Here is a 15,137-nt window from a genome sequence, read left to right as displayed (position 1 = left end):
TCCCATGTGAAGAGAGACTAAAGAGGCTAGGCCTATTTAGTTTAGCAAAGAAATACCTGAGGAGAGACATCATGAATGTTTACAAAATACTAAATGGCAAAAAGAAAATAAATAGGGATTTATTATTTACCATGTCTCACAATAGAAGAACTAGGGGTCACAAAATGAAACCAGCAGGTAATAAGTTTAAAACTAACAAAAGGAAGTTCTTTTTCATACAGTGTGTAATTAAAGTGTGGAACTTATGGCCACCAGATTTTGCAGAAGCTGGCAGTTTAGCCAGATTCAAAAAAGGATTGGGCTAATTCTTGGAAAGGGGCATCAGCAACTATTAAACATGGGAGTCAGGGATACAGCCTCTGAATTAGAAGTTCCTAGACCTTAAATGCTGGAGGCAAGTGAGAGGAAAAGTGAAAGGCCATACCCAGTTTATTCCCCTTTACAGCATCCACTATCTGCCACCTTGTGACAAGATGCTGGGCAAGATGGACCTACGATCTAACCCAGTAAATGGCAATTCTTATGTTCTTGTCATCTGTCATGTCTCTCCAGAGCACAATGGCCCCTCTCCCACCCTCCCTGAATCCACCTGCAGGAAGGTCAGTCTTCTGAGCTGAGACTGGCTGCCACTTCAGCTCTGCTTACACTCCTCTTCTCGTTCCCCAGCCTCCATGACCCGTCTAGAACTGGGGGATGGTCCAGGTGTCTTCTGGTGCCAGGCTGACAAATAAAGCACCAGGTCATAGGAAGGTGAGAGCCTGGGTCAGCTGAAGGTGTTGGAGGAGTCTCCAGACAGGGCCACTACCCTCCTTTCACCCCAGTGGGGACACATAATACACTCTCCCTTTGTGAACACCTCCTGGTAGATGCTTGAAACACTCTTCCCTACATGGACAACTAACCATACCCCTGTATTTCTAATGGGGGTATGCACAAACCGTGGTTGCCTAGATCACATTTTTTGGCCCCCCTGATTTTTGTGAGTTCACAGTATGCTACCCTTTTTTAAAAATTTTTTCTTTAAACCAAATTCCTCCAGTCCTTCTCATTATTTCTAATTGCTTTCCTTTATTTTTTTTTTCACTTTGACAATATGCCCATAAGAAAAGAATGTAAAGTTCAGATATAGTTGCATCTATACATACCTATATCAAGAGAGGAACTATTACTTTCCTGCACTGAAGCTTGGTCATTTTACATATGCAGCTCAAAATTAAATGCGTCTTTTACTTAAACACCAAGTAGTGAGAACTCATGGTACTTTTTGTTGCCTATCTTCACCCACCGGTCTTCTACCGCTTCACTAATTTTGGGTTTCTTTCAGCTATATTAACATACATTTTTTAAATTAAAATTCTTTCCATTTGAGTCATTTGAGGTCCCGTGGATCATTTCTCTGCTTGCTTATTCTTTTGAGATGTTTATACACTTCTATGCATATGCTCCCTCTTCTATTTCATGAATAAGGGATGTTAAGCACTACACTACTTACTGCTGCCTGAAGCCTCAGGCAAGCTTGCCATCTATACTGAAAAACTCTAAACCCAACCTGGACAATAGACCAGCCAAGCCTGGAAGGTCTGAGTTTCATAGCCTGAGGTCATTATTTCTCCTAGTCATGGGTGCTTGTGAACAGAAAGGCTGCAGTGGGGACTTGAGGGCATGGAGCATGGTGGGCTGCACTATCCATGGGAACTGCTGCTGCTGGCACTGTGTGCTTGCACATACATGGTGGCAGTACAGCCAGGAAGGTTGGTGGGAGCAGCACCAGCAGCTATATGCATGTGAGTTAATGGGCTGGGTGGGGGAAGTGGGTTGGAAGACCAGGGCTTGAGAACCATCCTTGCGCCATCAGGTCAGGGACTGAGCTCTGGTGAGCGCAAACTGGCCCTGCACCATTTGGGGCCAGGTGGGTGGGGGAAAGCAATGGCACAGGGGCAGTCTGGGCATGCCAGAACTTGGCGCACAGCCCCAATGGTGCAGGGCTGGTTCAGGCAATTAGGGGCCAAACTCCGGTGAGTTCTGATCAGCTCTACTCCATCAGGGCAGAGACTGAGCTCTGGAAAGCCCCATATACCCCCTGCCCCACACACCCAGGTGGGACAGGGTAGCTGCTGCTGGGAGGGAATGAGTGGGGGACAGGCAGGGGCTGCAGGTCAGGAGTGAGGGGTACTGCCAGGGCTGGTGGGGCTTTGGTTTGGTAGTGAGGTGTAACAGCATGGGCAGGGGCAGGGCACCAGTGTGTCAGGGCTGCTCAGAGTGACAAAGCAGCCGGGGCGGGGGGACACTCATAGTTGAACCCGTTTCCTGGTGCAGGGGGGGAGTTACTATTTGGGGGGGAGCAAATGCAGGGTAGGCAGGGGCTGCAGGTCAGAAATAAGTGGCACTGGCAGGGCTGGGGGGGTTACGAGTCAGGAGTGAGAGGCACTGGCAGGGCTAGGGTGAGCTGTGAGTCGGGAGTGAGGGGCACCGGCATATCAGGGCTGCTCAGCATCACAAAGCAGTGGGGGGGGGGGGGCAGCCATAGCTGGACCCACATCCTGGTGGGGCAAGGGGGCAGGGATAGCTATGATTTTGCATGATAAAAACAAAAAAATCAAATGCCAAAATATAGGTATTTGGAATGGATTTAGTTATAATGACTGAGGCATTGGTAGGCTTTCAAAGTGCTTTAAAATTCTAAATATAACAATAAAACATTGTGTTCAACTGATACCTATATGGATAGTAGAATTTCATTTTAATCACAGAAAAACATGGATCTGGGGATTTTTAGTCAGAGAATTTTGTATTTTTTTAACAGAGAAAACCAGGATCTCTGGTCATCAGGCTTGGTCAAGCTGAGTGTACTGGTGGGGTCAATCCTAATTGTTAGAGGAGACAAACACTACAGCAGTGGTTCTCAACCTCATTAGATTCAAGGTGCCCTTTGGAAAAAGCCAGGTCTTAGATTTCACTCATTTTTGATTACATAAAAATACTAGAGAAATTCTTCTGTTGCCAAGAACTGATAACAATCACAACAGGTCAGAAATATTTTGACACTATGAATTCCTATTTGAAATCTCTGGGTTTACCGTGTAAATCATGTGTAGGTGTTTGCACTTTTGGCAATGTTAATGTTGTACAGCACCCTTAATATCCTTAGAAGGATCTCTTGGCCATGGAATTCTGGTTGAAAATTGCTTCCCATAGAGGACTTAAAACTGGGCCAACACATCTCTTGTGGAGTATCACAGGAAACTACTGATAGTCCAACTTTAATACAGCATTACTTTACCTGTGATGAAGGTGTAAAAAATACCAACTACACAACCATAATTGTTTACTAAAAATAAATCTCTATTTCAACTAGTTTCGAGAGATAATGCAAGATGTTTTCCTAAAAATCAAAATACTTTTCATCATGTATATTTCCCCATCTTTGATATTGGCAAGCTCATTGTACACTCACTCATATGGGGTGCTTAAGCTTGGATCTACTGCTGGTAACTGAGCAATGTGTTTGCAGCTACAACACTAGCTTCATGTTGGCTCTTTAAACCGAAACTGCTAATCATGTGTATAATATTGACCACTACTATAGATCTTAGAGTTGGGCATTCATTTTCTTAATACCTAGTGTTATTTTGCAACATGAATGGACCATAATTGAGATTTTGTCAAAATGGTAACTTGTAGTACTGAACTTGCCAGTTTATGGGACATATTTAGAGAGGAAAGATTTTTTTTCTTTTTCTAAAGAAGCTGCAAATAAAACATTTCCCATCTGAGTAAAGACAACTTAATTAAAGTGCAGGATATCACCTAGACACTGGACAAGTCTACTGTGAATACTAACCAGAGGCAAGTTTCGCTGCAGTGCTGTACATATGTGCATTGCACATTTAGATCATAGTGATTTCTTTTCTAATGTATTACTCTAAGAAAAACAAACAAACTTATACGTACTTATCTCTGGATATTTGAACAATCATAAAAAAAGAAAAACAGTCAACATTAACTGCTCTTTTGTGTTTGAAGGGAAAACAAATTAAGAACAATATTTTGTCCTTTACCCATTATGCAATCTCTTCATCTATGAGACAAATTTTGATTTGCAATGAGAAGTTAATTAGAGGTTTCAATATATGAGAATTCAGGTGAAAGAAACTAATCAGAGGTAGCTAATGTATTGTGGTAAAAGGAATACTATAATGACAGTTGAATATGATAAATATGAAAAATAGAACATTCAATTTACAATAATCATTTTAGAGGTGAAGCAAAAAGCTTTTGAGCTTTAGAAAAAAACAAACACCATCTATATTCAAAAGTACCCTGTTAAATAGAGTAATTGCTTTGACATTCTTCCCACAATTACTTCAAACTAGCTTGAGCAGAGTTCTGAGGAGGTATCAGCCAGGTTTAAGATTTTTTAATAGTACACGTATACTGGAATCAATAATAGTTTCTTGAGATTAATATATATTTTTTACATTGTCAGAATGTGGCAATTGTGGGAAAACGCACTGATTATAACTTAATTAACTGAGAAATGGCATTTTTGGACACCAAAAAGAAAAAAATGAAACTTTTTAGCAGATATATGGAATGCAGTGGCCTGCAAATTTTTTTTTCGCCATTGTAAAAACTGGAGTTTACAAAATTTATTCTGTTAAAAAGATTGTCAGATTATAAATGATCCCCCACAGCATGTGTTGTTTGAAAGTATAAGAACTGTAGGCTATTGCTAATTTTCACAACCTACAAAAAAACCCCCAAAACTAAAACAACCTCCTAAAAACAACAACAAACAAAAACATACATCCGTTTTCAAGGGGAAAAAATAGTGTAACACGTACTTCTGATAAGTATACAAACTGCACAAAAAATGAAAAGATACGAATGTTCCCTCCCTACTCCACTGCCTATAATAATTCCATTTTAATTCTTTAGACTTTTTAGCGAATAATTTAAATTCTTCATTATTCTCAATGGGATTAGACAAGAATTTCGAAGTCCTCACTATCACTTTAACTAACAGTTTTTCATTCACAAACTATTCAAATATTAAAGGAACACTGAAATAGATTTCACATTTACATAAATATTTTAAAGAAAAAGATATTCAGGAATAGGCTACTACCAGAGACATATAGTTTAGGAGGGGTTGGGTATATTTGCTTGTTTTTTTCCCTATAATTGTTTATAGTTATAAATTAATGTTTTAATGCAGCCAGAAATGTCTTTTTTAAAAAGACACTTAAGACTGCATGGACTAAAGTGAAATCAAACAATACAAGCACATCATTATGATGGTATTGTGACCAACATGGAGATGGTCTTTCATATCTGGGATCACTATCTTGGCCTGTCATTTCACTAGTGTCTTCTGTGTGGACATTTCAATTTAAGTGTTTCCTGGGACAGGGCCACTGGAGTGGGTCAGACAGACAAGAAGTTATAAGTCCAGATGATTGGCTATTGGTTCTATTTATGAATGCGTAAGCAACATCAGAATAATTAGCTTGGATGACTTGTTTAATCCCAAGAAAGTACACAGAACTGGTTTCCCTGTCATAGGGCAAAGTCTATCAACATAGAAAGAAAAAAAACTACTGGAGAACAAAGACAACAATGGGTGTTTAAAAATATTCTCAAGGATCCAGATTATAGGTACAGAAGTGGAGCGTAGACATATCAGAACTAGCAGTCTAACCCAAAGATCAAGGTAGTTTAATTCACCCTGTTTCTCGGACAGATTGTGCAGCCAAACCTGACATTCCACACTCTTCCCAGCATCTAGGCTGGTTAGTCAAAAGCTAATTAAAGGGCATGTCTAACACTGTAGTCAACATACACAAAAGCTCATCTGAATCTGAAGGAGCTAAGTATAACAGACTTTTAGGTGAGGTAGACCTATGTTCAGCTTGTCAGAAAAAGAAAATCAAAGCAAGAAAAGGCATATTAATCTTTTTTTTCTGGTTAATGCAATGTTGATCATTTAGGGAATAGGATTGCATTATTCCCAGGTACCAGATTGTTGATCCTATTCTTCTTTACTGAAAAGAATGTGCAAAAAAACGAATACACCCTGGACACAGCCTGGTGCCAAAATAGCATTCAGATACACATCTGTATCTATGAAATAAAGAAGTGCTGTACTGCTCTTGACCACAACTGGGAAAGATTTCACATTCCCAGTCAAAGCTCAGCCACTAATCTTCCTTTTGTGTGGTGCCAAAGCAGCTTATAGGGCTATTAAAATGATGTGTTATTGTTTCCTAAGTGTTAGCACTTACATCAGGAACTAAGGTTTGGTAATACGGCTGGGTTTCAGTTGTGCGAGACAGTACTTTTTAGTGTGATAAATAAAGGCCAAGGTGTCCCTGGTGTAACAGCCAACATTAACATAACACTTGGAAATGTAGCAGAAGAACTATTTAAAGCCACCTCTTTGGCTTCCAACTGCTGCAGATCATTCCCAGTGTTTTCTTCTTTTAGTGAAAGTTTAATGATTAAATTCAACAATAACCTTTCATGACTTCCCTCTCTACCTCCCTCCTTCCCTCCCACTCCCAGATGTTAACATCTCTACAGTTCTTCCCTGTTCACAAATCTAAACTGAGAAAGAACAAACTGAGTTAGAACAAAAACCTCAAAGGTAATCAAATTGTTTTACACTATTGATCTTCCTGCCAAATAGTGCATTCACCACTGTATCTTAATGGAAGGACACTCCTTTCTAAAAGACATATGTAAAGACATAGGTAGCCAAAACCCTACCATATATTAAAACTGCATTATTAAATCAGTCAATTAAGTCTGGTCAATTTAAGACCAGCTTTTAAAGCTTAGAAAATAAGCTTTTATTATAAAACCTAACATCAACAAAAACTGTTTGTTTCTGTTCTGGCTTGGGGATTTTTTTTTTTGTTTTGGTTCATGTTGTTCCTCTGCCTATTTGTTGGTTTTAAAATTCCGTTGAAATAGTGTCTTAAAAATTATCTTACAATCTGCTGTATTTGTAATTCAAACACTGTAGCATCCTGTTAGAGCAGGAGAACAAAAATTAATTTGAAAATGACATATGAAAATTAAATAGACTATTCTCTTTGCCCAAATGGAATAAAGCACTGGAAGTAGGAGATATCAATAGTGAAAGGAAAATTATATTATTAAAATAAATTCTGACCATTGGAAGCATCCTTGTTACCCCCAATAAGGATTTTATTTTTTTAATATGTTATTTCAGTGACTCCCAGCTAAAAAGTTATTCTGAAGTGCCAGCACAGGTGTAGGTTACTTAAGTGATAATAAAGTTTTTCTTTTTTTTTTCCTGGAAATAATTGTATATTTATGGTGTTTGCTTTTTTAAAAACACTAGCAGAAAGAAGCATAAGAGTGTGAAAGTGTGAGAGAATGGGTGTGAGCATGTATTTGGTGGAGGCAAGAAAGGGAATGTGAACAAGAAGGTTCCTTGTAATTATCAACAGTCCACTAAGAACATCCAAGAATTCAAGGGGTTCCTTAGATTTTTATTTTTAAAAGCCAGTCTGGCATACTTTCAAAACATTCTCTATTTCTTAACCTACCTCTTTCTTCTCTCTGTCAGCTGTCTGCAGATCTCCTGCCACCGAAAATTCAAGCTCCCCAGTTTTTCCTTCAGTAAGGTAGCATCTGCTGTTGATGACTGCTCAATAATCTCTTCACCAGTTACGTTTAGTGTTTTGACAACAGTTTGCTGTCTTCCAATGCCATCCTGGAGTTCCTGAAAGATATCAAAAAATGTCAAAAATGAAAAGCCATATCTTTTTATTCAAGGATAGATCAAAAACACTTTATTACATACACTTCTGACAGAAAGAGCTCTGTGTGAAAGTTTCTTTCTACTCCAAATCCCAAATGCATAAATCCAAATGTGACAAAACAGATAGGTGCCTTTTATGTTCCCATAACATATACCTTTTCAGTGCAGCTCCTTATTTCCTTTCCTTTCTTTTTTTTTTTTCAAATGCTCTAGCATGCTATAATGTTCTACAGATCAATTAGTGGGAAAGTCTCTTGAGCAAATTCAATTCTGTCCCCCCACTGGGATGCACCATGTCTAATAGCCTACCCAGTGATACAAAATTTAAAAGCAAGCAAAGTATTTGGGTTCCCTGTTAACTGTCAATCTGAGCATGGAAAAAATAATACAATATATGAAGAGATTGTTTACATAGCTGTAGTACTTTTCCAAATCCCTATGTAGACTAGATCCAATCCCAATTGCAAGAGGCATAATAATCTATTCCCTTACTCTTCAGAAAAATTGGATTCCTGAGGGAAACCTTACTTATCTTGCTTCTGCTCATACACACTGAACTGCAAAATTACTCAAAATGTACCCAGATACTGCGGATAGACAGTTTGATACCCTTCACTGAACATACTTGGACATTTTTTCTGTATCTTTCATCACTAAAAACTCAATACACAGTTTGTCATCTTGATTAATCATTAAGAAAGTACAATCTTGAAAGGTGACTTAATTTTGCACTTTGTGTTACTGAATATAAAGTGTGTGTGGCCATTAAAACAGAATCGTCTTATCAATGGAGTTAGAGTCATATATTTAGATAAATACATTTTCATAAATAAATATATCACATCCCTTTGGTCTTCCTTATTTTTCAACACAACGAGAATGACTTTTCCTTCTATAAAATTCAAAATTAATAACCACAAAACTGTAAGAGAGACATTAAACAGGTTCTGATAAAGTAGATACAAACTGAAAGAATGTTAAAATTACTTTGCAGTTTTCTTTGGATTTTATTTTTTTTAATGAGGCTTCTTAGCTAAATAAGTATACTAGAGTTGTATTACCCAACTTTATCTGAAAGAGTTGGTAATGATAAATGCAGGATATTCATATACAATTTTGCAGCCAGAAAGTGGCTTGCACATGAAGTTAACTTATTGTTATTTTTCCTTTTTATTTAATGAAATATTTAACCATTAAGATAAAGTTAATCTTGTTATGATTTACTTTTTATAATAATTTGATCAGCCATTATTAGTGTTCTGGAATTGACCATCTATTTTAAATTTCTTATTGCTTAGCATAAATATATTGAACATATTGGTCTCATGATTTTAGATATATTTGATCTATTGGTCTCATGATTTTAGAACTCAAATTTAGTATAAGGAAAATGCTTATGCACAGTTTGTGGCATGTCTGGCATATGTGGAAAGAGGTAACAAAAGAGTGAATGATGTATGTATGTGACAACGTGAAGGAAGACAGTCTTCTTGCAGCAGGTGAAAATAGCCTTCTGTGGTTTAATGGTTAAACCATTAAAGGCTGCAGCGACATTAAGTCAGCAGCTAAGGATTACCAAATACTAGATCATGCTTCACTCTCATGGCTGAAGACTGCAAGCAATGACCCCACTGAAGATTGCAGACCATAAAGCCTGAATATCATATCCTACCAATCCCAGCCTGCCAACAGGACAAGGAGGATGACCTTCATGTTTAACTCAGTGGAATCCATAGGCTTGTATGGACAGCTATCACTACAAAAAATGAACACAGAAACAAGGCTTTGGGTCTTTTCTACCTACAAGAAGGAGTTTTGAGCACATCCAACAAGACCTGATGTCAACTCTGATGGTCAGCCTGGCCGGCCACCAGACTGACCTGAGCAACTTTAGCACTTGGTAACACCTTAAACTTTGCAGGACTGTCTAACGTCTGTGTGTGTGCTTGTCTCTTTTGAATGAATGAATGGATGAATATGCATGGGAATGAGTGAAGCAAACAACCTTACTGTTCTTTATTCTTTTCATATTGCATGTTTTAAGTTTTATGTTCTAATAAATGAGGCATTGTGTCTTATCCCCAATAAGATTTCTGCTCATTTTTAATTCACACTGTACACCCTGTGCACACAACAGTCTTCACCACCCCTTTTTATGGGGCAGACTACCTATGATCTCTAATGGGGATGCCATGTCCAGGCAAGGTCAGCCCTGCTCCAGAGGGCTCCAGATATTCATACTGGGTATGTGCAGCCTTGGCACAATGGTGGGCTGCCTCATCTTTTGTGTCTTGAATGCTGAGAGTGCTTCTAATGGCTGGGCCTCTAGTCCAGGTATTGGTTTTGATGGTGGGGTGATTTAGAAGGGAGTCCTGCTGTCATTGTGTTTCACTCATCCATTCACTCTTTTGTTTCAGGCATTCAAGGAAAACCAATTTAGATAGGAGGGGTAGGTATGAGTCATAGTTGCAACATATTGTATAGGGCAGGGGACACAAGGTGGAGGCTTGACATACAAAATGGAAACTTGACATTACTTTACAGACACAGGCTTAAACCATACAGTATTAATATGAAACAATAAATATCAATGCAAAAAATGATTGAAATACAATATAATACAATATAAAACAGTAAAAATCAATACAAACATAACAAGACACTATTTACAATATAAAAAGGAGCTTATTACAATAATAGCATACAAGAACCTATCTTAGCTTACCTAGTACTACTTGTAATCACTTATAAGGGATAGAGAGAAAGTCAGAAATGCTTAGGGGAAGGGGAGGGAATGTATTTCAAAATTAAAAAAAAAAAAAGAAAAACTAGGGCTTTTGCTACAATGACTCTTTTCCCCTGGCAGCAAAAGTCTCTATGCACACTAGCTATCAATTAATTTATTTAGAATTCCAGATTGATTTTGCAGCCCATATGGGTTTGTGTATCCCAAGCTGCCATTATCTACGTGACTGGAGTTATACCTTGCGTAGACATACCCTAAACAAAATCTCCTTGAGAATTCTGCTGCTTTGATCTACTCCTCAATAGAAACTAGTTTACAGTTGCTTCCTTTTCAAGTATTCTTTTGTTTTCATATTTAAAATCAGACACAGACTTGATGCAAATACTAAGACGATAGAATACAGAGCCAGTTAAGGGAATACCCATTTTGGATATCCCTTAAATCAGAGAACTTTTATGGTATGACAGGAATTCACTTGCTATGCTGCAAATTTATAATACCCGGTGTGTTATACTGTAAACACAAAAAAACCTCATAGTCAGTGTGTATTTACTGACAGACCTGGCAGCATATTGAACAATATTCCTGGCACTATGACATTGGGAAAATTTGGAAACTATTTAGGTTCTGCATTTTGGATGGGTCATAGAAGTTCTAAGCCCCATGGAAGCACATGTAATGGTCTTTATGAGCTAACTATCCAATGAGGAATTGAAAAGGTCAAGGGAGTGGAAAACATGATATCCAATTAACAAAACCCCCAACTAAGGCCTGATTAACAAACCAAATTATAATCTCATGAAAATCTTTACATCTCCCATCCGTGATCAGTGGGCTTTATCCTTGCTTGTCTAGGAGCATCAACCTGATGCACCTAATGGGTCTTTAACAGGTGTAGATTACATAACATAAACCTTCTGACACCACACATTGATTACCAGGTTGACAAAAGACTTACAAAGGTATAAGTATAGGAACATCCACATCACATTGTTTTTAATTTATAAAAACATAATATGAAACCAAATTTAGATACTTTAGGGATGAAAAGCAGATTATCAAAAAGTGAAGAAAAAATGAATGGGCAGTTTTTAAGATGATGGCGTACCCATTTTTAAGATAAAATGTCAATAATTTCATTTTACAGCTCACATTTCTGAGAAGCTGGCCCAAGGATAGTCATTGCCATTAAGTGATATATTTCAAAAGTAAGTATAATGCGATGGCAAACAAGAGTCCTTTTCAAAGCTTCAACATTTAATTCTAGCAATCAGCAGGAAAGCAGCAAGTATTAAATTAAACTTGGCATTTGGAGAACAAGTGGAACAGTCACATAGAAGAGGACAGCAGATGCAGAACAGACTATTGTCTAAATTAATATTTTTACAATAACTTTTTAACTGACTGGCCAAAAAGGATGTGCTGTAACCTGGTAGAAATAATTCCTTTACAGAGGGATGCTAGTCTTCATCTGTTGTATCTGTGTATGCAGAATAAGGTACCTATTATCTACTTGTTGCTGAGTGCATATAGAAGCAAGCTATCTGTTCTGGAGCCTGTTAAACATTCCTCCTATGGTCCACAGTATAATTTAAAAAATAATGGAAACAATCTTTGAGGACAGAATGCATATATCTTGTTATTGAGCTATAAGAATATTATTTTAATGGTGCATTTATCTAATATGAATTACAATGAAGCATTTATATTTCTTTCCATCAGTACTAAATACATTCATTATGATCACTGCAACTGAAGTGAATAGAAAATGAATTCCTAGTGATAAAATATTTAAAAAGTATTAAGAGCTCTAGCTCAGGGCATTTCTGATTTATTTGTTCTACTGATGTTTCCAGTATTTCCACCTCTAAACCAATAAATCTTTTGACTCTTCTGTGAAATCCTATGAAATATGAACTTTCATTTCTGTCCAGGAGAACTTTTACAATCTTTTCTCTGATGCATGATGAAGGGTGTTTGTACCTGAAAGCTTGCAATTAAAGAAATACTTTTGCAAAAATCTTGTTGGTCTAATAAAAGATATTACCTCTACCACTAGCACCGATTGCCTCCCCTACACCAAACATTCACAAGAACAGAGTCTTTGAAAAGAGACAGACTTTTTTATTTTAAAAGTGAGCAGCTCCCTATGCAAAGGATTATTCCACTGATTACACCTGCATGCAATAACCTAATAAATTTAAGAGTCTGTGGGCACATCTACACATTCAATTAATTTGTGGGTATAAATTCCAGCGCAGTTTGCTCTGGAGTCAGCTGCTCCTGGGCTCAGTGTCTTCACGTGCAACAGTGACCATAGCAGTTAGAGCCAGTGTGGAGCAGCCCCAGGCTGGCAGGAGGTCAGCCCTGGGCTCTGGGTGTCATCATTGGTTTGCAGAGGGGCCGGCTGGGGCACAAGGGTGCTAACATGCAGGGCTGGGTGGCAGGCTACTCCCGTGCTTTTACACCCTCATACCCCAGCCAGCCTTGTTCACTGTCTACTTGAGCATGTTGGTGGAGTTAATTATTCTACTGTGCCCTTATACCGGCACTCATGTATACAGTGATGCTTTACTGAGCAGCTAATTAGTCAGCTCCATAGTAAAGTGCACATGTAGATGCATCCAATGTGTTGCAAGACTAAAATGATTGCAGCCTACTTTCAGGTTAGAGGTTGCTCACTGGACATAATTTGGGGCAAAAATGAACTCTTAATAGGGAAATATTTATTGGGTAATATAATCATTTACCTTAAAAGTTCCATATGATCCACCCCCCATCCCCATCCCGCTTATCTCCTTTAATTAGTTTGGAGAGGTTCCACTAAGTTTAAGAAAGTTGCAGTTTCTTAATCTTATTTCATTTATGCAGCCTCTGTCCCATAATCCTACTTCCTACAAATTCAACCAAATCATTTTCCCTTGCCTTCATGTCCCCAGTTCAGACCTCTGTACCTCATACCCTAAACACGCTTCCATCCCTAAGCAGAAAACACCTAATATTTAATCATCCTTTAAGCAACTGCTGGTTACCTCTCCCTGTTCATGTTATACACAATGTTTTTTTCTATTTTGGTAATAAGAGTGGGTTTAAATCTTTCAACTCAGACATTTAATAAAGATAAATGTAAGGTACTCCACCTGGGAAGGAGGAACCCCCAGCACACCTATAGGTTGGGGAGTGTCCTTCTCAGCAGCTCGGAGGCAGAGAGGGATCTTGGAGTCATAATTGAATCCAAGATGAACATGAACCAGCAGTGTAATGAGGCCATCAACAAGGCCAATCGCACCTTGTCGTGCATTAGCAGGTGCATAACTAATAGAACAAAGGAGGTGATGCTCCCCCTCTATGCAGCACTGGTCAGGCCACAGTTGGAGTACTGTGTCCAGTTTTGGGCACCGCACTTCAAGAGGGACATGGGGAATTTCAAGAGGGTCCAGAGGAGGACCACTTGCATGATTAGTGGCCTTTGTGATAGACACTACGGGAGGAGGTTGAGAGAGCTGAATCTGTTCAGCCTTCACAAAAGACGGCTGAGGGGAGATCTTGTGGCCTCCTATAAATTTATTAGGGGAGGTCAACAGGGAATAGGAGAAGCGCTGTTTACTAAGGCGCCCCAGGGAGTGACTAGGAATAACAGGTGTAAACTAGTTGAGAGTGGGTTTAGGTTAGATATTAGGAAGAAATTTTTCACAGTAAGGGTGGCCAGGATCTGGAATGGGCTTCCAGGACAGGTGGTGCTATCACCTAGCTTGAAGGTCTTCAAGAGGAGGCTAGATGGTCACCTGGCTGGGGTCATCTGACCTTGGTCCTCTTCCCTGTCAGGGGCAGGGGGTCGACACGATCCATTGTGGTCCCTTCTGACTCCACAATCTATGAATCTATTCCTTTCCACTGGATTCTAGCCAGCCACTACACTCTGATCATGCAAACTCTATGGCCTTCCTGGCCAGAATTATCCCAGAATGCTTTGTGTTGTCTCTGAATTTGTAAGATTTTACGACAGCAGCCAGCACAGGATAAATTGTAAAATCTTCCAAGAACAAGGGACTGATAAAAGCATTTTTTTTTCTTTCTTTGATGTTTTAGATTTCTCTCTTACTCTTTTCATGAGAAAGGGCCTAAGCTAATGAAACTATAGCTTGTCCGAACTCAAGAAGTTATTGTCCAGGTAAATAACCTGTTATTGGGAGTACTGATACATCTTAGGAAACCTGCCTAATTGTAAATAACGTGTGTACCACTGGACTGACAGGTAGCAGTCTCTTCAATCTGGATAACACACAGTTTGAAATAAACACACTTTTCAGGTACAAAATATATATAGTGTATTTTGTAGCTGAGGTTTTAATTGCACAGTGCTTGAATTATAGAGATAAGGAAAGTTACATGGGAGAAGTGATAGCAGTTATGTACCAAGAACAACACGTTGTACCCATAGTCTTTCACCATTTATCTCCAGTTAACAACCTGTAGCACATGCACGTTTTTTTTAATAAGACCTTTCTACATCAATATAAATCTACTGTCAGGATTGTTTGTGTGCAGATCACAGGAACTTGAAGCAATACAGAAAAACACTGGTTCTTTAACTCTAAA

General features: G+C 38.6%; 1 protein-coding gene across 11 annotated transcripts in view; it reads right to left on the bottom strand.

Annotated features, from left to right (window-relative positions):
* The window catches only part of DMD (dystrophin), a 2,172,325-nt gene that overhangs the window by 713,530 nt on the left and 1,443,658 nt on the right, over positions 1-15,137 (bottom strand). For all 11 annotated transcript variants that reach the window (XM_059720821.1, XM_059720816.1, XM_059720817.1 and 8 more), the window contains one exon: positions 7,578-7,753. In XM_059720821.1, coding sequence (XP_059576804.1) covers positions 7,578-7,753 — 176 coding nt within the window. The remainder of the gene's footprint in view (positions 1-7,577; positions 7,754-15,137) is intronic.

The sequence above is a fragment of the Alligator mississippiensis genome, chromosome 1, assembly GCF_030867095.1.
Source record: "Alligator mississippiensis isolate rAllMis1 chromosome 1, rAllMis1, whole genome shotgun sequence".
NCBI lineage: Eukaryota > Metazoa > Chordata > Crocodylia > Alligatoridae > Alligator > Alligator mississippiensis.
This window is presented reverse-complemented; position numbering and strand designations above follow the sequence as displayed.